This window comes from Crocuta crocuta, unplaced genomic scaffold (assembly GCF_008692635.1).
Source record: "Crocuta crocuta isolate KB4526 unplaced genomic scaffold, BGI_CrCroc_1.0 scaffold124, whole genome shotgun sequence".
In the NCBI taxonomy this organism is placed as follows: Eukaryota; Metazoa; Chordata; class Mammalia; order Carnivora; family Hyaenidae; genus Crocuta; species Crocuta crocuta.
The window spans coordinates 5,499,028-5,523,381 of record NW_027551573.1 but is presented as its reverse complement, the minus strand read 5'-3'; the positions used below and the strand labels follow the sequence as shown (position 1 = coordinate 5,523,381).

At 37.0% G+C, this 24,354-nt stretch overlaps 1 protein-coding gene across 8 annotated transcripts in view; it reads left to right on the top strand.

Moving 5' to 3' along the window:
• Nucleotides 1-24,354, top strand: part of CHD9 (chromodomain helicase DNA binding protein 9) — a 160,068-nt gene that overhangs the window by 90,908 nt on the left and 44,806 nt on the right. For all 8 annotated transcript variants that reach the window (XM_077751354.1, XM_077751353.1, XM_077751352.1 and 5 more), the window contains exons 17-23: nt 1,306-1,473; nt 2,228-2,407; nt 9,006-9,116; nt 13,938-14,134; nt 14,605-14,804; nt 18,740-18,899; nt 19,337-19,426. In XM_077751354.1, coding sequence (XP_077607480.1) covers nt 1,306-1,473; nt 2,228-2,407; nt 9,006-9,116; nt 13,938-14,134; nt 14,605-14,804; nt 18,740-18,899; nt 19,337-19,426 — 1,106 coding nt within the window. The remainder of the gene's footprint in view (nt 1-1,305; nt 1,474-2,227; nt 2,408-9,005; nt 9,117-13,937; nt 14,135-14,604; nt 14,805-18,739; nt 18,900-19,336; nt 19,427-24,354) is intronic.

The window sequence follows — 24,354 nt, the reverse complement described above, 5'->3', positions numbered from 1 at the left end:
GTAATGTGCATACTCTCTGCCTCTCAAAATAAAATTTTAAGTTTAGTAGGACTTGAAGATAAAAGATAAAGCTCTTGGGGCGCCTGGGTGGCTCAGTTGGTTGAGCATCCTACTTCGGCTTATGTCATGATTTCACAGTTTGTAGGTTCAAGCCCCACGTTGGGCCCTATGCTGACAGCCAGCTCAGAGCCTGGAGCCTGTTTCAGGTTCTGTATCTCCCTCTCTCTCTGACCCTCCCCTGCTCACACTCTCTCTCTCTCTCTCTCTCTCTCTCTCTCTCTCAGAAATGAATAAAACATTAAAAAAAATATGAAGCTCTTATGTAATCTCTAATGTCTCTACTTTCAACATGTCCATATATGAAATAATTCTTTTTGGGGTGCCTGGGTGGCTCAGTCAGTTGAGCATCTGACTTCGGCTCAGGAGTGATATCGCAGTTTGTGGGTTTGAGCCCCGCTTCGGGCTCTGTACTGACAGCTCAGAGCCTGGAGCCTGCTTCAGATTCTGTGTCTCATTCTTTCTCTCCCCCTCCCCCATTTGTGCCCTGTTTCTCTCTGTCTCTCAAAAATAAAATAAACATAAAAAAAATTTTTTTAGTAATTCTTTCTTTGTTTAAGTAAAACTTAGATCTCCATAGGTATTCACCTTAAGTTTTTATCCCCTTCCAAAGTACCCAGCTTAACTAAAGTGTATTGAAAAGTTTGTTAATAAGGTAGTAGGGAAAAAATTGAGAAATTTAGGGTTAGATTTTAAATTTAAACCTCAGTTGCCAGCAAGTAAAAGTAATCTGTTCTTAGAGCTTATGTTACTGTCTACAATTATATTGATGATACCCTGCTTAAAAAGCAAGAATTCTTGGGGTGTCTGGGTGGCTCAGTCATTTAAGCACCTGACTCTTGATTCTGGCTCAGGTCATGATCTCATGGTTTGTAAAATCAAGCCCCATATTGGGCTTTCAGCACGGAGCCTACTTGGGATTCTCTTGCCCTCTTTGCCCACCCCTCAAAATAAACATTTGGAAAAATAAAAAACAATAATTCTTCATGGATTTATATGCTCTGAAATATAAGCTTAAGCTTTAACTTACTGCTGACTGTGGAATCCTTTCTCATTTTAGCAAGCACTACCTTTATTTCTAGAAAAAGGATATAACTAATGCAATAACAAGAGTTTCTGAAAATTCTTCCATACTTTTGTATTCCATCGAGATACTCTCTTGTTCAATGCCTTTTGTGTAATGCCTTTTGTGCTATTTTGTAAGATAAATTGAATCTATAACTTTTCTTTCTTTTTTTTTTTTAATAGGCCCAAGCTCGTTGCCACCGAATCGGTCAGAATAAAGCAGTTAAAGTCTACCGACTAGTAACTCGTAACTCATACGAGAGAGAGATGTTTGACCGAGCCAGTCTGAAACTGGGTCTAGATAAGGCTGTGTTACAGAGCATGAGCGGAAGAGAAAGTAATGTTGGTGGTGTATGTATATTTTCTTTTTACTTGGAGTTTTTATGTTCCTATTTGCTTTTAATTTGAAATTTAGGTCGTGTATCATTTTATTCTGATCCATCCTGAACACTGAATAGATGCCTTTATGTAAGGGGGCATTTCAGGTTAGACTCATATTTAGTTAATGCTTGTGAATCCTTTTCTGTCTATATTGCTGCAGGGCTTGTGAACTCTGAGAATATGTTTGCAAGGTAGAAAGTCTTTGCAAAGGTAGGAAGGAAGTAAAGGGGAAACGAGAAAGCCTGTATGAATCAGTGCAGGTGACACAGAATATTGGCATAGAAATACAGATTTTGTGAATATTTCTGCATCATTTCTATAAATAGTTTTTCACATTTTTTTTCAGTATCAGACTACAGCATTAGCTTTGTTTTGTTATAAGTGATGTTTTTTGGCATTTCTTTTTTCACCTCAAGATTATTGTCTCATATCTTATGCTTGTGACAATTGTAGAATCCTGCTACTAAAAATAACCTAGAGATGTTACCTGCCCCATATGCTTTGATGTAACTGAAGTTATTATAGGCACATGGCAAATCTTACTTTAAAGATAATAAGCAAAAGTCAACAATTTCAATGTATTCTTTCCGAGAATTCTCTTTTGTATACTGTAAACCCAAATACAATTTAAACATGACTCTTTGTACTTTGAAATTTTTTAGGGATGCTTTCTCATTTTATGAATTTCAAAATAATACTGATACCAAAATTATTTTCACTTTAGATTCAGCAGCTTTCCAAAAAGGAAATAGAAGACCTGCTTCGAAGAGGTGCTTATGGTGCTATTATGGAGGAGGAAGATGAAGGCTCTAAATTCTGTGAGGAGGATATCGATCAGATTTTACTATGTCGTACAAAAACTATTACAATTGAGTCTGAAGGACGTGGGTCAACATTTGCCAAGGTAACAGTGAGTGATAGTTTGTAACTAGACCAGTTATGTTTACTACTAAGAAAACTTCCACTCTTCTCTGCTAATCATTTGCAGAGTATCTACTTAATGTTTAAGAAGTAGGTAAAATATTCTTTTCCTTCATTTTTTTTCTGATCTCTCATATCAAATTTCACATATACTGGAGTAAGTGTAATAACCAGGAATAGTTCTATGTATTAATCAGAGTAGAACACTTAAAATCAGGGGCGCCTGAGTGGCTTAGTCGGTTAAGCGCCCGACTTTCGCTTAGGTCATGATCTCGCGGTTCGTGGGTTCGAGCCCCGCATCGGGCTCTGTGCTGACTGCCAGCACAGAGCCTGGAGCCTGTTTCAGAGTCTTTATCTCCCTCTGTCTCTGACCCTCCCCTGCTCACGCTGTCTCTCTCTCCCTCTCCTAGAAATAAATAAAAATATTAAAAAAAAAAGAACACTTAAAATCAGATTTAGAAATTAAAGAACATCTATGTCGAAGTCAGAGCAAGATGTAATAGTTAATAGTCTAGGAGGTTAAATCATCTTATATTAACTGACAGTAATTTAAAGTACTTAAAGAAGAGAAAGGATTTCAAATTTCATCTTAAATACTTAAATCTAATTTGGGGAGGGGAAAATGAAATTTGTGTCTGGAAAGGAAGTGTTAATAACCACCTTATTTGGGGAAAATATTTCATAAGTTTACTAAATTCCTAGACTTACCTCCCCCCCCCTTTTTTTTTTTAAGAAAGAGACATGGTATACCTATATCTTGTATTCATCTGAAAGTTTATTATTGCAATATTCTGTGTCACCTGCACTGATTCATACAGGCTTTCACCATTCTCCTGTACTCCCTTTCTGTACCCCCGTCTCCACTTTCAACCCAGAAGTCTTTCTTTATCTTTATGGAGAGCTCTGTGTTACAGCAGGTAGTATAGAGACTATTTCCAAAGTAATATCAGTCTTCAGATGAAAATTTTTCTCTTGATTCCTTCAGCAAATTAATGAAATCCTGTGTCAGATACTTTGCTAAATGCTGGGAATACTAAAATGAAAGGGTTCTAGTTGCTGAAAAAGTAAAGAAGAAAATGATTAATTTTGCATAAAATGGAAGAGCCAGAGAATCAGGAAAGCCTTTGCAGAGAAAATAACACCTGGGTATTGAAGGAAGTGTGGATTTCATCATGTTACAGAGAGCCTCACAAGAAATGGATCCTGTGTTGCTAAACTGCAAGGAAGATTTCAGGGACTATGCATAGGCATGTATAGATGCACGGGATAAATTAAATGGAGATGAAAATGAAGGGATTAGGGAGGTTAGACCCAAATTATGAAGGACTGAAAAAGTTCCATTTTGAGGAATTTGAACTTGATCCTAAGGCAGTTAAAAAGCTTTTTAATCCCTTCAAGCAGAAAATGGACAAAATGAATGCAGTTTAGAAATTTAACGTGAGCAGCAGTGTAGAGAATGAGTTTGAAAGGAGAAAAACTAAAGGCAGGGATACCAGATAAGAGGATTATATAGGATACAATGATGGGTGAACTAGGGTAGTGGAGTGCCACTTGAATCAACAGGAGTTGATGACCAGTTGGAAAAGTATGGAAGAGGGAATCAAAAAGGACTTGATCTCTGGCTCAAGTAACTAGAAAGGTCATGGTTATCATTAAGTAAGATAGAGAATGAAAGAGAAGTTTATGTGGAGAAAACAAAATACTGGGGCTGTTGTATTTGTGGCCTTTACAGGGGATCCAAGAGGAGGTGTCCAGGAGAGTTGTTTAGGATACAGGTAGAGATTTGAGAGTTGACAAAGAATAAATCCAAAGTAGTATTGTGGAAACAAAAGGAACAGTGCAGAAGTATAAGGCTGAGAACTACAACTGCTCATGATTGGGTAGATGTACCATGGTTTTGGCTTCTTTCCTGAGAAATCTTATTTACTCAGGGTTCCTTGGCGCTACTCAAGTTGTCAATGCACTGCATACAGCTACTACAGAAATCACCATTGTTGGTTATTCTATGCCTAGGGATATTCTTCTTAAGGTTGTTTTGGTTTTTAGTTAATGTAGGCGTATGTAAAGCATGTAACGACCATAGGTGATTCCCAGACTTCCTCGTTTACCATGCTAATGAGAGTCATCATGGAAAGCCAGAATGCCAGAGTTTGAATTCTGACTCATAAGCTGAGTGACCTTGGACAGTTGACCTTTGGGAGTCTTTCTAGACTCCCAAGAGGAAGTCCTCTTTAAATTTTTTTTTTTAATGCTTTATTTCTAGGAGAGAGAGAGAGAGACAGCGTGAGCAGGGGAGGGTCAGAGAGAGAGGGAGTCACAGACTCTGAAACAGGCTCCAGGCTCCGAGCTGGCAGTCAGCACAGAGCCCGACGTGGGGCTTGAACCCACAAACCGCGAGGTCATGACCTAAGTGAAAGTCTGACGTTTAACCGACTAAGCCACCCAGGCGCCCCGAGGAAGTCCTCTTTAAAGACAAGAGCATAGAATCATTTGGGTGGCTCAGTTGGTTAAGCTTCCGACTTTGGCTCAGATCATGATCTTGTGGTCTGTGAGTTCAAGCCCTGCATCGGGCTCTGTGCTGAAAGCTTAGAGCCTGGAGCCTGCTTCAGATTCTGTGTGTGTGTGTGTGTCAAAACAAATATATTTTTTTAAAAAAAGCAAGAGGATAATAATCTTGACCTTTTCTACTCTTCTACTTTACAATAAAGTGCCAGATGAGAATTATTTTACTCAGGTATACTCTAGTCATAACCACTTGTGCTCTAAGAATGTGAAATACTTAAGCATTTAAATTTTTATTTGAAATTCTCAGACCTGTAGTAACTTGTATTTGAAAAGAGAGCCACCTGAAAAGGTACTTCAGTAGCTGAGTGAGTCCAGAGAATTTGCCTGTAGTTGTCCTAGAATTCGTTTGTTTCCACAGTTGTGTGGGAATGCCACTGTGTAGTGGACAGTTGGCATATTAGAATATGGCACCAGTATGTAGAGGCACCAGAGGTGCAAAGTTAATAGTATTTTATACTTTTTCCTGGAATTTCCAAAGACTTCCTCTGTGCTCAGTTATTCTTAGTGGTTTGGATAAATGGAGTAATTCCAATCCATTTCTTTGCATTATCAAAGAATTTTTTTTAAAAAAAGATATATATATATAGAGAGAGAGAGAGCAGAGTGTATAATGAGACTGTATATTTAGACTTCCTACATATCCATCCAATAAAACTCATTATTGGTAACTCATTATTGGTAACTAAAATATAAGTGTTTATATCACCTGAACTTAATTTTGAGATAATTTTCATAAGGGCAATCAGATGGATCCTAGAAATAGAAAATATTCTAGTCTGATTTTTTAATTTTCTGGTATAGAACAAGACTTTGAATTGCTTAACTTACAAAAACAGTCTGTATCAAGCTTCAGTGGATTACTTATTTGTAAGGGCCCTTCTGGGCACCCACTATCTTTTCTGCTACTTTCTGATGTAGGAAGATGGCCATTTCAGCATTTGAAATGTCTGCTCTTGTAAATAATAAATGGGTTTAGTGACTAGAGGAGGTCATTGTAGGAAAAATATTTTTGGAAGAATAAGAATGTTAAGATTTAACATTTGGAATTAATACGTAAGCCTTTACTTGAACATCTTCTGCAACAGGCATTTTATTTCTGTAGGCATTAATTTGTTAAAATCCTTCAGAATTTTGGAAGTCATCTTGAAAATAGGCTCTATGTCATTCAACAATAGCATCTAAAGTTATTTAGAAATATTTTTAAATTTTTTTTGAAAAATACATTTATCATTTTTCTTATAACAAATATAACAAAAGCTGCTTAGTTGCGAAGTATGGTTTCTTCCAGGTAAATTATTTTAATTATCAACAGTGATCTGGTAGCAGAATAAAAGTGATTATCCACAGTAACACAGAACTTTTATAAGATTAGCAACCATAATCTTATATGTTTCAAAAATCTAATTGTTAACATTTAATGGCTTTTCATACTTAATGGCTTTTCATGTCAAATGTCTATGTAAAGCAGATGATCGTTTGCTAGCCTTGTTAAATCTCAAGAAGCATGTTTTCAGTGGAACTGTATAGCACAAAATAAAACCCTAAGAACTTCAGTGAACCTTTCAGTGTTCCTGGAAGTAGATGAATCTAGATTAATGAAGATTTGAAAGTATAGATAGCCTATGCGCTCAGTTATGAGAAATTCATTTCTGAATTAATTAACAAGTAGAAGTTTAAGAATTACTTGAGCAGACTTAGATATCTCTTCCTTCTACTCAATCATACTACTTTGCTTCTCATCAAACACTTCTTATGCAGATGATGATGGCTACTCCTTTTCATTTTATCAGGTTAGTTAGCGTTTGCTGTTTTAGGTTGGATATGAATTTTTATAATATGTGGTTTATCAAGAAGAGGCATCTCACTGTATTATTTCCTGTTGCCGCTGTGACAAATCACAACACACATTTATTCTCTTATAGTTCTGGATGTCAGATGTCCAAAATGAGTCTTAGCTGCTACAGTTCCAGGTATCAGTAAGGCTGGTCTCCCCTGGAGGCTCCAGAGGAGAGTCTGTTTTCTCTTCCAGCTTTTTTGAGTGCCTGCATTCCCTGCTTGTGACCATGTTACTCCATCTCTGCTTCTGTTGCCACATAGCCTTTTCCTCTTCTTTCTCTTATAAGGACCGTCGTAATTACATTTAGGGCCTACAAAGCTATAGTTTTAGAGCAAGCAAAAAAAAAAGAAATTTAAATTCATTTCATTAAAACCTTTATTTCCATCACTTCCATTTCATAAATATGCCAGCAGAATGTACGTTTTAAACATTTATAATATTTCAACACTTATTATATACAAGCATTTTAATAACCCAGCCTCAAAGAATGTTTGATGGAATGAATGTGCTTAATATTTGGTAAGCATTGTCATGAACAGAATCTTTTAAGTTCACAAGAGGCATTTAGGATTTTAATTTTGTTTCTAATTCATTTGTTAGACACAGTCTAAAGATTCAAACTACAAATATAGACTACTAGTAGTATAATAAAACCTGTAGATTTATCCCTCAGCCTTAAGAATTATCAACTCATGCCAAATTTGCTTCATCATTACCTTATCCATCCTTCATATTATTTTAAAGGAAATCCCAGATAGCATATGTGCAGGCATATGTATAATATATATGAAGATTTCTTTTTTATTATTAAATTTTTTAGTGTTTATTTTTGAGAGAGAGACAGAGACACAGCATGAGGAGGTGAAGGACAGAGGGGGAGGGAGATACAGAATCTGAAGCAGGCTCCAGGCTCTGAGCTGTCAGCATAGAGCCCAATGCAGGGCTTGAACTCACAAATCATGAGATCATGACCTGAGCTGAAGTTGGATGCTTAACCGACTGAGCCACCTAGCTGCCCCTGTATATAATGATTTCTTTAACATAGCCACAATACTTATCATTACATTCAAAAATCAAATTTACAGTGATTCCTTCATATTATCAGTTTTCCACTCATCAAACTTTCAGACTTCCAAACTTAACCTTCAGTGTCATAAATGGCTTGTTTGCTTATAGCTGGTTTATTATCTCTTTAATGTGCAATTTTCTGCCTTTTAAAATGCCATCACGATGGATTTTTTAATGAAGATTTTTATCATTTGATTATATCCCAGATAATTAGGCATTATCTTTAAGCCATTTACCAATCATATTCTTTTGAAAAAAGTGTGACTATATTCTTCCCTTTAACTGTTGAAAGTGTCCTCATGCCTTTTAGGCTCTCTTCTTTTTTAAAGCATCATGTATCTTTACTGCTTATTTCATTTTATAAAGCACTTTCCTGGCTTTCTTTGAAGTGGCATGTCTATTTTCAGGAACTTTTCAAATAATGGTTATTAGTTTGTAAGTGACAGTGCTGAGCTGCAATATCTAAAGTTTGTTCCAACTAAACTTGATTTATACAATATTTAAGAGAGTAAATCATCTATATTTTCTTTTGTTCTTCTGTAATCTTTTAAATTTTTACAATGACTATGCAGTATTGTTGTTGTAAGGAAAAATGTTTTTAATGTAAAGACAGACTGATTTTTTTTTAATTTCTCATGTCCTGTATCGCATTTTCTTTAGGAGACCTGTCTCTTTAAAAATATGATAGGAATAAAGTAGGAGTATACCAGAAAATTAGCTGTATAGGGCAAGCAGGTTAGAAATTCTTGTTCTAACCTAGTTTCTTAATATTCACGTAGTATTTCTAGAAAGCATATGTCTGTCCTGTGTAGTTTCTTGACCAAAGAGATTTGATCCTTACTTACCAAAAGCTTGAGTTAAACAACAGTAATAACTTACTTAATCCTTTCCTAAAAACCCCAGCCTATGTTGGCAGTCAGCCTTTTGATGTGAGCAGACGCTGTGCTATGTTGCAGACCGTCACATCTGGAATATCTTTTGAATGTATGTGTGTACGCTGAATTCAAATTCTATCCCCAGTAAATGTGAGGAGATATTGTTTCAAATATATTTTGATAGATTTTCCTCTAAACTTCAAAACATTTTGAAAAACTGCCATTATGTATTTCAGGCAAGTTTTGTGGCATCTGGAAACCGGACAGATATTTCCTTAGATGATCCTAACTTCTGGCAAAAATGGGCTAAAAAGGCAGAAATAGATATAGATGCCATCAGTGGCAGAGTAAGTATTTCTTTCCCTTTCAAAAATTACTTCTTGGGATACTTTGCTATTATTATTATAATACTGTAAGGTATTCAACTGTGTACTTACTGAAGTAAATTTATCTTCATAAATAAATTGACGTAAAGTATTAGAATGATCATATATTGAGTCAGACACTGCTTCAATTTAATACCTCTGGTATCTATCATGATTGGTTGTAATACAGGGATAAATTAAGTTTGGATACTTATATTCTTAATATTTTAATGTGTTTTTTAACTTTTAAAATGTCTTCAAATCATCAGTTATGTTTATTTTGCTCTTTAACCTTGTTTCTTTGGAGTCCACTCCCATTAATGATGATCCAGTCAGACATAAAAGGAGAAAACAAAAGCAGTCAAGAAAGTGGCAAAACTGTTTCTTTTTTATCTTTCCTTAGAGCTAAGAAAGGGCCAAAAAGCTAAACTACAATTTGCAGAACTGATAATAACATAACTGTTTACTTCATAAAACACCTGTCTAATTATTGTATAGGAATCAATGTTTCTCAGCATTATTATGAAGATAACTGCTAAATGATTAAAAGAATTACGTATTAAGCATTGATGCATGGGATCTATTTTAACAGATAGTCTTTTTTTTTTTTTTTAAATATTTTTATTTATTTCTAGGAGAGAGAGAGAGAGAGACAGCATGAGCAGGGGAGGGTCAGAGAGAGAGGGAGTCACAGACTGAAACAGGCTCCAGGCTCCGAGCTGGCAGTCAGCACAGAGCCCGGCGTGGGGCTCGAACCCACGAACCGCGAGATCATGACCTGAGCGAAAGTTGGACGCTTAACCGACTAAGCCACCCAGGCGCCCCCAGATAGTCTTTTAAAATGTAAAACTTTACAATGAGAAATAACACCATAGCCATACACACATATTTCAGAAATATATATAATTGTATATGAAACAAATAAGTAAATTTGAAATGATATTTATAAACATGCCATTGTTTACATATGGCATGTTTATATGTCTAAAGAGGCAATGGAGAGGTGCCTGGGTGGCTCAGTTGGTTGAGCGTCTCACTTGGGCTTGGGTCATGATCTCACAGTTCCTGAGTTTGAGCTACATCAGGCTTGCTGCTGTCAGCCTCTCAGCTCAGAGCCCACTTCAAATCCTCTGTGCCCGTTTCCCACTTGAGCTGTCTCAAATATAAATAATCATTAAAAAATAAATAAAAATAAATCGGCAGTGGGAATCTTGAAGCAGTGGATTCTTTTAATCATTAAAATTAGGGGCAACTGGATGGCTTAGTCAGTTAAGCCTCCAACTCTTGATTTCAGCCCAAGTCATGATCTCATGGTTCATGAGATCAAACCTCATGTCTGGCTCTGCGCTGATAACATGGAGCCTGCTTGGGATTCTTTCTGCCCCTCCCCTGCTCACTTGGTCTCTCTCTCTCTCTCTCTCTCTTGAAATAAATAAAATAAACATTAAAAAAAAATAAATGAGTTTAATGAATTAACTGGATAGAAGATAAATACACCATTTAGCCTTCCTGAATATTGGTACTAACAAAAGTAGAAAAATATAACAGAAGAAAATATATATTCACAGTAGGGAAAAAAGATACAAAATACTTAGGAGTATACCTGTTGACAGATGTGTATGATTTCAGTAAAGTAAATTATCAAATTTAATTGGGAGATTTGTCAGTTGGCAAGAAAACGATATATTTTAAGCATTTTAACAGTTTATAAACATAGGGGCACCTGGGTGGCTTAGTTGGTTGAGTTTCTGATTTTGGCTCAGATCATGATCTCACGGTTCATGAGCTCGATCCCTGCATCAGGCTCTTTGCTGACAGCTCCGAGCCTAGAGCCTGCTTCAGATTCTGTGTCTCCCTCTCTCTCTCAGCCCCTCCCCCATGTGTGCTCTGTCTCTCAAAAATAAATAAAAACATTCTTAAAAAATTAAAAACAAAAAGTTTATAAACATAGAAAAGCAACCCAAATCAAAATGTTAACAATTTTTTCATATAACCAAACAATATCTAAAGTTCCCCTAGAAAAACGAATTGTCAAGAATATTAAATGTTTATTTATTTTAAATGCACTTTTAGGAACCTGTCTTACAGCAATAATCATACAGGTATGATTATATGATTCATGACCATATGAATGATAATATAGTACAGTGATGCTCACTGCCACACTTTTTGTTTAAGAAAAAACTTGTAAACTAATTAAACCTCTTATGATAGAGGATTAGTGCATGTTACTGTCTGATGCAATAAGTAAAAATAATCATCCCTATGTACTAGTGATATAGAAAGAGCTCCAAGACAGTTAAATTTTGAAAGAGAGGGAGATATAGAACAGTGCTTATAGTGTAATACTTGTTTGTGATTTTTCAAAAGTCTGTATTGGGGATCCACAGACACTCATGCATTTATGCTTGGTCCTACTGGAGCACACTTATGAGTCAAGTGCCATTCTCACAGTAGGGGCAGTGTGCCCAAGACAGAGCAACCACTGCTTTTACAGAACTTATGAATTTGGGTAGATGAGACAAAAGTAAACAAATACGTAAGGTGATTTCAGAGAGGGAAGAAAATAAAAGATGGCAGAGAATGCTGGGAGGTGTAGAGACAGCATTAAGCAAAGTAGTCAAGGGAGGTCACTCTCAATTGTGCTGAGATTGAATGACCAGAAAGAGCCAACAGTGTAAAGACATGAGGAAAATCTTTCTAGGAACAGGGAATGGCAGTGAGCCATTGGTGGAAATAAGCTCTGTGTATTCCAGAAATAGAAATGATGTGGCAGAATGCAGGCAGTGTGGAGGTGATAGGCAAGGTCAGAGACCATAGATATGGCTCCCATTATAGGGCCTTGTATATTACCTGGAGGAGTTAAGCACTTTATGAATAAACTTATATAATAAGCACGTGCTCATTTAATACTCATATGATTACATTTTCTTTTCTATACTTTGAAAAAGACATTTAAAATGGTTTTTCTAAAATGAAATACAGAGAAGGCAAACTAGCATTATTTACTATCTGTTAAAACATAATGTATTATAAAGGAACCATAATTAAAGCAGCATTTTACTGAGAAAAAGATATAAAGAGCAAGAATAAAATAACAGAAAAAAATCAAATTAGAAGTTTTAATAAAGAAATAATATTAGAGGGGTGCCTGAGTGGCTCAGTTGGTTAAGCAGCTGACTTTAGCTCAAGTCATGATCTTGCCATTGTGAGTTCAAGCCCCACATTGGGCTCTGTGCTGACACCTCGGAGCCTGGAGCCTGCTTCAGATTCTGTGTCTCCCACTCTCTCTCTGCTCCTCCCCCGCTCATACTCTCTCTCTTAAAAATAAATAAACATTAAAAATTTTTTTTTAAAAAAGAAAGAATATTAGAGGAAAAGGCATTATATAATAATCATGACTAGGAAATGGAGTTGGCATTGGGAGGAACATTATAATGACATACTGTATACCAAGTCAACTCCAGCTTGTGATAAAAATGTTTTTAATTCTTTGAATGAAAGCATGAAAATGGAAAAACTAGTTTTCTGTTTTATCAAATATTTGGTGTGAAAACATTCTAAATTAGAAATCACAAAGGAAATGATTGGCATATTTAAATACATAAGACTAAAAAGTACTTAATGGAAAATAAAAGGGCAGTCAGGCTGGTGAGGCTTATTTGTAGCAGAAGTGTATATGAAAGTCAGAACTGTTGTTATATGAAAGCTCATATAAGGTGATCAAAAATACATCAAAAACTCAAAAGATTATGGGCAAAAGACTTGAAAATTTGCTCAAAAAATATAGTTAGAGTTTTTTTTGTTTTGTTTTTGAAGAAGCTGGGGTGGGGCAAAAGGACTACTCTTTCTTACTATAAAAGGCCGATTAACAAATATAGAAGGAAGAAGAGAAGAGTTCTACCATAAATCTGCCACAGTAATAATTGTAGCAGATGAGACCCATTGATGAATTCTAAAATTGGTGGGTAAAATTGAAGGAGAAAGAGACTTTTTACATATTCTCCAGGTATATCTTCCTAACTTAGAAATTTTTCATTAAAGGTAAAAAGCATGTCAGTAAGTTGTTTTGAATGAGTTACACTGAATTGAACATGGTGAGGTTGTTTATACACTTATTTATTTTGCTTTTTGTGTATTAATAGAACTTTTGGAAAGGACTAAAACATGTTTTTGGATCTATAAAATATTTAAATCCTTGACCAGTATTTGCATTTCTAGATATTTCCCTTTTTTGAATTTATCATTAGGATAAGCTTAGATTACAAAGACTTACTTTAGCATTATGTATTTTAAAAATTGAAAACTAGGGTGCCTGGGTGGCTCAGCCTATTAAGCATCTAACTCTTGATCTCAACCCAGGTCTTGATCTTAGGGTTGTGAGTTCAAGCCCCTCTTTGGGCTCCACGCTGCATGTGAAGCCTACTTTTAAAAAAAGATTATAAACAATCTAAACTATGAATTAGGTAAAGAAAACTAAGATGCATAAATATAGTTTAAAACTATATTATGGTTAGTATAGAAGCATAACACAGTAACTTTCATATTAATGATAAAGCCAAATACCAAAATCTTTTCATCCTATGACTGTGATGTCACAGTATTATATGTGTATGGTAATAAGGATTTTAAAGGAATATAAAAATTTTTAAGTTGATCTGGTAGGTGGGTAAAATTGTTAGTAATTTCTTTTTCTGACAGTTATTTTATTGTTTGTACAATTTGAAAGGTGAAGATGTAAAACACTGTTGTAAGCAAATTAATAAAAAGACCTTCAAGTAATAGCTGTTAACAATTTTACAGAACAGCTTGGTAATTGACACTCCAAGAATTAGGAAGCAAACAAGACCCTTTAGTGCCACAAAAGATGAATTGGCTGAATTATCTGAAGCCGAAAGCGAAGGAGATGAAAAGCCCAAACTCCGGAGACCCTGTGATCGTTCCAATGGCTATGGGAGAACTGAATGCTTTAGAGTAGAGAAGAATCTTCTAGTTTATGGGTAAAATATTATTTTTAATGTTTCTTGTTAATAGTCTGTTTATATAAAGTTACAGAAAATGTACACTGTATTCTAGTGTATTTTTTCATCTTGTTAGAATCAATAAAAATTTATTTTAAATAGATTTAAAATACCCTAAATTTATATGTTTAACATATATTTAGTAGCAGAATAATAGAATATCCTTAAGTTTTAAATTATAAATGTATCACTGAAGTCAAATTCCTTGTTTTTTTGAGATTTGCATATTTAGTAATATAAAAATGGATAGTCTTGTTATCCATTATTGAATCAGATACACTTGAATCACTATACCATCGTCGGCATTTTACTCCCAGGGAATAAGCTTTATTAGGTAAATCCTATTCTTGACAAATGTTTTTTTTGTAGTTTTCAGGCCTTTTATCCGTGAGTTCTGTTTTTCTCTAGAACTTGACTCAGTATTAATGTAAGTTTACCTTTTTAACTAGATGGGGCCGATGGAGAGAGATTCTGTCCCATGGCCGTTTTAAAAGGCAGCTGAATGAGCACGATGTAGAAATAATTTGCCGAGCCCTCTTAGCGTATTGCCTTGTTCACTACCGAGGAGATGAGAAGATTAAAGGCTTCATATGGGATCTCATTACTCCAACGGAAGATGGGCAGACCCGGGAGCTACAAAATCATCTAGGTAAGAACGTTCTTATGACATTTACTTTTTTAGCTTTATAGGTAGCACTTACCGTAGTACCCTATGAAGTGTTGAAGCACTATAGAGTGCACTAATGAACCCTTAAGCTTCACACTCAATTCAAGTTCCAACTTAGAAAATACCAGTGTTACCAGTTTGGTTGGGTTTCACATACAGGTTTACATGCAATTTGGTTGTTAATCCAACATGGGTCAGTTCGCAGGTTGTCTAAGAAGTCTTCCCATCGGTGTTCATGTAGATCTGTCTCATTTTTAAAACTCCCTTTTAGTAGTTCATACTGTGGCTGTTCTTTAGTTGATTTAGCACCTGCTTTTAATGATGGGCAGGCACTTAGGCCATTTCTCATTGTAGAGAATGAAAAAACAAGTTTCAGTGAAGATCCTTCTGCATGTGAATAAATCTTTCACTAAAATAAATACCATGAAATTCAGGAACTGTTGAGGGGTAGTGTGTGTACATCTTCATACCTACAATGTGGTCTAGGGATTAATAGCATCAGCATCTCTTGGGAGCTTCTTAGAAGTACGAAATCTTAGGCCTCAGACTTAGTGAATCAGAATCTGCATTTTAACAAGTTCCTTAGCAATTAAAGTATGTATATTAAAGTTTGGAAACACTGATACATACATTTTAAGTTTTCATAAATTCTTTAATTTCGTATCAGATATGACTATGCCAATTTACATTTCTATCAGAGGTACATAGAAGTCCCTTTTTCTCCCACATCCTTTCTAATAGAACATTCTTTTCTACACAAAATAATTTTTTCACATCATAAAGTAATTGAATTTTCCATAAAGACAAAAAAGATTACGATGCCCTGAAAGTTATGTTACGATTTGGTTCTATTTAATCAACACATACCTGTTATAGTTCCTACTATGTGCTTCTCGTGCAAGGTACTGGGAAGATAAGAAGAAACAAGATCCCTGAGCTCATGAACTTTTCATTCCGGCGAGGTAGACAGACATAGTAAGAAAGGAGATAAATACTGACAGAATGTGATTAGTACTGTGAGGTAAATAAACTGGTTCTGAGATGGGGAACAGAAAGCGCCTGTTTTGGATTAGGCTGGTCACTGGACACTGTCTTAGGAGGAGGCAATAGAATCAGTACCATGCAGAGCTGACTTCTGGTAAGGATGGAAGATGGACACAAACGTAATTTCACCTTTCCTTGAAGCCCCACTTACATGTCAGTAAAGAGGAAAAAAATTTTAAAGCATTACACTTGATAAATTCTATAGGCAGATGTCCTCGTTTCTTCAACAAAGGGGGGTCAGGCGGGTAGAGAAGCTATCCAAAACCAGTGAGTCTCAACCAGACATGGTCTGTGCCCAGTCCTGCCACCATGCAGGGCTGTCACTGCTTTGAGCATGTCACTAGCATCTAGTAGGCAGAGGCTGCGAGGGCACAGACAGCTCCGCACAAAGAACTGTGCAGTTTGAAGTACCAACAGAGCGAGATTGAAAACCCAGCTGTGACCTAAGAGATTTGAGAGTCCTCAACCACTTGCCTTGTGGGGGCCTTATTTCGTCCCTGGTTGAAACAAACAACCCAGGGGATTTTTTTCAATTATATTTGTTAGATAACAGTAAATTTAAGTATCAAGTATTATTTGCATTTCTTAGGGCTGATAATGGTCATTTTTAAAAAGGAGGCTTTATCTTTTATAAGCCCCACCTTGAGGGTAGAGTTTACTTAAATACATAAGTAAACTTTAATAGGGGGGGGGGCATCTGGCTGGCCTAGTCAAAGGTGCGTGCAGCTCTTGATCTCAGGTTCGTGAGTTTGAGCCCCACAATGGTGGTAGAGATGACTGAGTCTGATCAGGGCAGAACCTCACGATATGAACGGTAACAGCAGATTGCCCTTCAGTGAGTCCAGTCAGACCATCTGTCAACTTTTTGGTCTGTCTCAAATATGAGCAAACAACCAAGGATATCAGACATCTGAGGAAAGTTTCCAACAGGAGAGGTGCAGACGGAAAACAAACCAACTAAATGAACTCGGAGTAAATAAGGACTATGCAAGGAAAAGACAACTTTTTTGAACCATCCTTAATATCTTTAAAGATACTTCAAATGTACTGTGATTTTGGAATAAGAATAAGGTGCTGTAGAAGAAATAGTCTGGCACAACAGATCTCGTGTAATATTAATTAGCATGTAGCAAAAGTGAAAACGCAAATAGGATTATGCAGTGAAATCTGAGACAGTTTTGTTAAGGAGAAGTTTATATAGAATATCTACGGATTTTATTAGGAAAAATAAGTATGTATGTTTTTAATTATGCCTTGGTTAGTTCCAAATCAATATGACTGGAGTGGACTCCAGAATATAGGGCAGTATTAACATAGAAAAAATAGCAATTTAAGATGGTGGGCATTAATTAGGATCAAAAAGAGACACTACACAATAATAAAAATGACTGATCCATAAAAGAAGATACAACAATTATGAACTTTATACACCAAACAAAACAGTCTCAAAATATAAAGGCAAAATTGACAAAATTGTAAGAAGAAATGGACAGGTTCACATCCTGCTTCTGTTTATCATTGTGGTGAGGTTCTTGGCTGGTAGAAGAGAGCAAGGAAAAGATAATGTGAGATAGGAATTGAAAGAAATCAAAACTGTATTGTTAGTAATTGTTAAAAACTGTAAGTGAAGCAACTCAAGCATCATTAAAGATTAATAGGTAGATGGTGGCATACGTGCAGTGATGGTCGTACAATAGATTTTTAATAGCAGCCAAAATGGATAAATTACAGCCTTGTGAATCAACAATTGTAAATCTCAAAAAAATAACCAAAGTAATCAATAATTTGCAGAATTGCATGTGTAATACAATGTCTGAAAACTTAAATATTTCTCCAACCTATGAATACAAACACGCATGGAATAAAAAGACAAATTCAGGGTAGTGATTATCTCTGGGAAGGAAGGAGTGAATTGGACTTCAACTATGCATATTTATTTCCTTTAATAAAACACAGACGAAATATGCTAAGGTTAAGAGTAGGAATACATTTTGTATTTTTGAAATATTTCAGGGGTGCTTGGCTGGCTTAGTCAGGAGAGCATGTGACTTTTGATCTTGGAGTTGTAAGTTTGAGCCCCACATTGGGTGTAGGGATTACTTAAAGATAAAATAGTAAAGGAAGAAAGGAAGGAAGGAAGGAAGGAAGGAAGGAAGATTTCACAATAAAAGTATCAAATAAAGTGAATTTAGCTCTCTTAAACAAGAATCCACAGTGATTAAACCTAATGCAGTTTTAGGGGCACCCGAGGTGGCTCAGCTGGTTAAGCGTCCGACTTCGGCTCAGGTCATGATCACACGGTTTGTGTGTTCGAGCCTCGCATCGGGCTCTGTGCTGACCACTCAGAGCCTGGAGCCTGCTTCTGATTCTATGTCTTCCTCTCTCTCTGGCCCTCCCCTGCTCATGCTGTCTGTCTGTCTGTCTGTCTCTCTCTCTCTCCTCTCTCTCTCTCAGAAATAAATAAAACGTTAAAAAAATTTTTTAAACCTAATGCAGTTTTGAAAATCAAGAGGCCAAAACTTACTATTTTGTGACTGGAGAAGCTTAAAGTAAAGTGGAGGTACAGGCTTCAGCTTTCAGTTTTTACATTTGGAAAAAATAATGTGTTTTACAATAAAATGGAAATCACAGTGATTAATTTCAGATACAGAATTGTTGGGTGTTTGGGGGCACCTTTTAATATGTGTGTGCAATCATGTTAACTTACCTTGCAATGGGTCAGTATTGTTACCATTATATTTCAAAGATCTCTATATAGCCTGCACAGACCTCTGAAAGTCTCCAGAAATTTCTTGTATTAGAAAAAAATCTTTCAAATTGCAAGTCTTTCTACAAATTACCCTGGATTTCATGTGTCCTTCTCATTTTAACAGGCCTGTCAGCCCCTGTCCCCAGGGGTCGAAAAGGGAAGAAAGTAAAGACTCAAACAAGCTCATTTGATATACAGAAAGCAGAATGGCTTCGAAAATATAATCCTGAACAGCTACTTCAAGATGAAGGATATAAAAAACATATAAAACACCACTGTAATAAGTAGGTAGTAGGTTATTTTTAACACAACTCTTTAAAAGTTTATATATCTGAATTTATTAAAAATCTTAAAGCATGCTGATTTTGAGTACCCAGACAATGTGGTCTAGGACCAATCCTAATCTTAATCTTACAGGGTATCCTTCAGCAAATCATGGTACCTCTTGTGTCACAGTTTTCATCAACAGAGAGAGAAATAAAACTGGCCTCCAAATGATTTCATTATATCTTACTTGGATATTAAATAATGATGATTGTGAAGATTTTGGAGAAACCTATTTTATATATATGGTAGTAATGAGATTTATTTAATCAGAAGTAATTATTATTTAATTATAAAAATTCTGTATACAAATCCTTTTCCAGTTTTAACCTCATGGATTAATTTTCTTTTATGATTAATATCTTTGTGTCTTTTGATATTCTTTCCCTCATTTTAGGGTTTTGCTTCGTGTAAGAATGCTGTATTATCTGAAGCAAGAAGTCATTGGAAATGAGTGTCAGAAAGTATTTGATGGAGTTGATGCAAGGTAAATTAATTAAGTAACCTGTTGATATTTTCAATAACATAATAAGGCAAAAAATATATGACCAGAAAGCTATACATCAAAATGGCCACTTACTCAGTGAAGTTCACAAGAAGAAAATTCTATCAAATTTACGGAATTCACCCTTACCAGTTTGTTGCCTTTCCTGTTAGTCTCAATCTGGCTCTGTCACTAATAGCAATATCAATCATCATCACCATCATCATCATCATCATCATCATCTGGCTCTCACTAAAAGCAATATTAATAATAATAATAGTGATAAAAAAACAATAACAGCTATAGCAGCAGCAAGCTTCCTGCCACCAAATATAAAACTTAGCCTTCCTGTGCTCATTCTTTGTTCTTCTCTCCTAACGCAGTAGAAGAATGGTAACAGACTTTTATGTCCACATATGATCTGTCCAACCCCCTGGGCTCTTGGTTTCTTATTCTACTTCTCCCCTCTTCCTGAAATGCTCTCTTCTGTAATTTTTTTTNTCACCCGACTGTCCTTTTTCCTCACTGGTCTTTTCCTCTTCATTTTCCTTTGCTCTTACATTGGACTGACCAAGAACTCTGCCCTCATCTCTCTTGCTTGTCTCTACTCTCCTTCAGTAAACTGCTGTGGCCTCGTCATACCAAATCTGATCTACAGATAGATGACTCTCAAACTTACCTATTCATACCAGACCTCTCCTCTGAGCTCTGAGCTGAGATAGCTGCCTCCTAACACTGTCGCTTGAAGGTCTAATTGACATCTGAAACTTTGCCTAGCTCTCCAAATCTGTCTCCATCCCTTTCCCTCCAAGCTTCCCACATACAAGTCTTCCCCATCTTACTAAATGTACCTGCCAGTTGCTGAGGGGACATTCTTGATTCCTGTCTTCCCCTCAAGCCCTACAGGAAGACCTGTGGGCTCCACAAAGTACAGAACAGGCCCAATTCTGAGCACTGACACCACATGTGCAAGCCACCGTTACACCATGTTTAGACTTTTGCAGTGGCCTCCTAATTGCATCTCTCGGCCTCCACTTTTGCCTCTTCCTCTACAAGCTGACCTTTACACAGCAACCAGAATGATCTTTTTAAAGCAAAAATCAGGCCATGGTGCTCCTTTCCTTCAAACCTTCCAGATGCATCTCATTTCTGTTAGAATAAAATCCACATTCCCTGTGGCTCTACATAATTTGTGACCCTCACTCTGTCCCTCACCCACAGTGCTGCAGCCACGCTGGTGTTTCTGTTTCTCCAGCATGTTGAGCTCATTCCGTGCCGTGCCTCCTGGTACACTCTTACACCTCCTCTTTCCCAGAACTGTCTCTTGAGATCATTCAGGCCTCAATTCAAGTTTTACCTCCTCAGATAGGCCTGCCCTGGCCTCCCTAGCTAAAGCAGCCTACCAGTCACTCACTACTTTGTAACTTTATTTTATCTCATTCATAATGCCTATTACTATTAAAGTTATGTTTACTTGTATGTCTTTCTCTTCCCATTACAGTTGAAGCTGCTTGAAGGTTAAACGTGCTATCTATCTTATTGATCATCTTTTCACGGCCCCTAGTATCTGGGACATGGTAACACCCAATACATATTTGTTGCCTCAGTGACCCCTCTTTTCCCTTGGCCTCCACTTGTGGAGAAACTACGATCTGTGAATTACCCCTACAGTGTCTTCTTTCATTAATCTCCCCTGACCCCGATTTCTCATTTGAATGTTAACATATTTACATCAGCATAGACACACACAAAAACACATGGCGCTTTTGGACCTGTGTCTCCTCAGGCTACTGTATTATCACTCTCCTTGATTTCACAGGCTTCTGTGTCTGTGTCTCCTTTTTCTGCTCTCCCATTTACTACGCACCCACCACAGCTCAGCTTCCACCCCTCTCTTCTGCCCACCCCCTGCTCCACCGGTAAGCTGCTGCTGAGCACACAGCTATACCCTAGTGTTTGTCTTACTTCACCTTGCTTGACCACTGCCTTCTTAAAGTGTGTCTGCAGTAGCATTCACCGATACATGTTCTTTTTAGCTTCTTTCTGCTTCTTGCTTTGCAGCCTCCTCTTCACCATGTCTCGTAAATATCTCCTCATAGGCCCTGTCTTCTTGTCCTCTACTTTTCTAGGATGCTGTCTTTCTTCTGTGGTGTCAAGGTTTTTTTATCTTTTTTAAAAAGTTTTATTTATTTAATTAATCTGTATATCCCATGTGGGGCCCAGACTCATGACCCTAAGGTCAAGAGTCACACACTCTTCCAACTGAGCTAGCCAGATGCCCCATCAGTTTTTGTTTCTGTACCAAGGTCTTCCAGATGTCTCCAGTTCACACCTCTCTTCTGAACTTCAGGTCCACGCTTCTTATAGGCGCCATGATTACTAACACCACCAGCCCTTTGCAGTCTTGCTGGAACATTCCCTTTCCCCCCTTTCCTCCATTCTCCCTGCCCTTCCTGCTCAGCTGGCATCAACACAGCCTCCAGGTCAAGCACGTACCCGGAGTTCCCTGGCACACCACTCCTCATGCAGTATTGCAGGGGTACCTTCATGAAGGCAGGGAGTGTCTGCCTTATCATTGCTATTATTGGCACTGAACAAGTGCTGTTTAAATATATTTTGAAAGAGCAATCTGACCTGGGGAAGTTACAGGCAGCCTTATGCAGGAGACAGCTCCTGAACTGAATCTTTAAAAACAGAAATCAACAACAGGAGCACATGCACCTTATCATATTCCTTTCCCTAGCAGTTAACAAACACTTAACATGCATTTGTCACTTACAGTGGAACACAGGGTAGGTTATGTGCTCTTTACAAGTAGGAAATCTTTCCACCTCCAATGCTAATCGCAGTGTTCTGAGCTTAGAGTGCCATCTGATGGTTGGTGAGGGGAACTACCTGACCCTCTTATTTTCTTCTTGCCTTCATCTTTTGGTTCTCATGCTTTCTTCAGTCCTAGTCAGGAAATCAATCAAAAATAAATATCTTCTTTAACTGTATTTTTCCTCATCATTTTTTCAACTTTTACCATATCACAGGAAAATCACTCTTTCTCTATTTTTCTTGATTAAGCTGGAAAATACTGTGATTTCGGACCTTCTGTTTTTAAGAAAAATTAGAGGTTATAGTGTTATTTAAGTGCAGTTAATTTCCTTTAAGAATCTAGATAAAGGTCTCCATCCTTTTCTGTGTATTCCTTGGGTTAAAAACCTTTTTCTGCTGGCAAACATCTATGAAAAATAGAAAGTAATTTCCTGTCCATTTTTCATGGTGTTTTAAAAATGATTTATTTTTGAGAGAGAGCCAGAGCATGAGTGGGGGAGGGGCAAAGGGAGAGGGGGACAGAGGATCCAAAGTGGGCTCCGCGCTGACAGCAGAGAGCCCAACACAGGACGCAAACTCACAAACTGGGAGATCATGTCAGATGCTGGAGTCAGATCCTTAGGGACTGAACCACCCAAGCAACCCAGAAAATGGCACGTTTTTGATTCACAATTTGATTAAAACATTCAAAGTGCTGTTTTTATACTATATATAAGTATCATGCCTAAGAAGTGACAGTATAATAAAGTACTAAAAACTATTAAGTCCATAATGAATGCAGTGGCAATATGGCTGTTTTCATTAGTATGAAACAACTACTAGGGAGCATTTTTAATTTTGTAAACCTAATTTCCTTTGCGTAACATGTGAAATTATTACTCCCTCAGAAACCTTTTGTGAGTAACACGTACACCACGCTAAAAAGGAAAATCTGCCATGCGTGGAAAGACTGAAATGTTTACTTCTTTACCAGTGTGATTCAAGCCATCGTCTCCCTTGGCCTGACCTATAACTAATGTCTGACAAGAATTAGTGAATAAATGTCATTAATTTTCACACACACACACACACACACACACACACCGTTCTTATATTTTATTCCACAAAGAAGATAGAGATTGGATAGGATAAATTATATTAGGAAATCAAATATTCTAGTTGAGAATTTCCCTGTTTGGCATTCGTGAATTCTCAGTTTTCAAAGAATCAGAGATATAATAAAACATAATGAAAACAAAGTAGAATTTCATCTTGTCTCAGCACCAAAATTTCATAAGTTAATTAACTAGGGCCTATACAGATAGATTTTTCAAAATGAGGAGTTTCCTACTTACAACTAAGTTGTGTAGCAAAAGTCCATATGTAAGTTGGTTTTCATATAGAAATAAATTGATAGGGGCTCCAGGGTGGTTCACCCGGTCAGGTGTCCAACTCTTGATTTTAGCTCAGGTCATCATCTCACAGTTCGTGAGATCAAGCCCTATGTCGAGCTATGAGCTGACAGCATGGAGCCTGCTCGGGATTCTCTCTCTGCCCCTCTCTTGCTGTCTCTCTCTCTTTCATAAAATACATAAATAAACTTAGAAAGAAAGAAACTGAGGGGCGCCTGGGTGACTCAGTCACTTGAGCGTCTGACTTTGGCTCAGGTCATGATCTCACGGTTCGTGGATTGGAGCCCCGGGTCAGGCTCTGTGCTGACAGCTAGCTTGGAGCTTGGAGCCTGTTTCGGATTCTGCGTCTCCCTCTCTCTCTGACTCTCCCCTGCTCACGCTCTCTCTCTCTCAGAAATAAATAAAACATTAAAAACAGAAATTAAAAAAAAAAAAAGAAGGAAAGAAAGAAAGAAACTGATAAATGGTCAATATGTTTCCAGGCTAGTCTTCAAGAACCCAATATTTAACCACTAATATAGTGGAAATAAAGGACAATGGCCATAAAAACAAAAAGCTTCTAAGTCTTATGAGTAAATAAAACATAAAAAGTGGGGGGACCTGGGTGGCTCAGTCAGTTAAGTGTCCAACTCTGAAATTAGTCTCAGGCCATGATCTTGCAGTTCATGGGTTCGAGCCCCACATCGGGCTCTGTGCTGTCAGCTTGGAGCGTACGTGGGA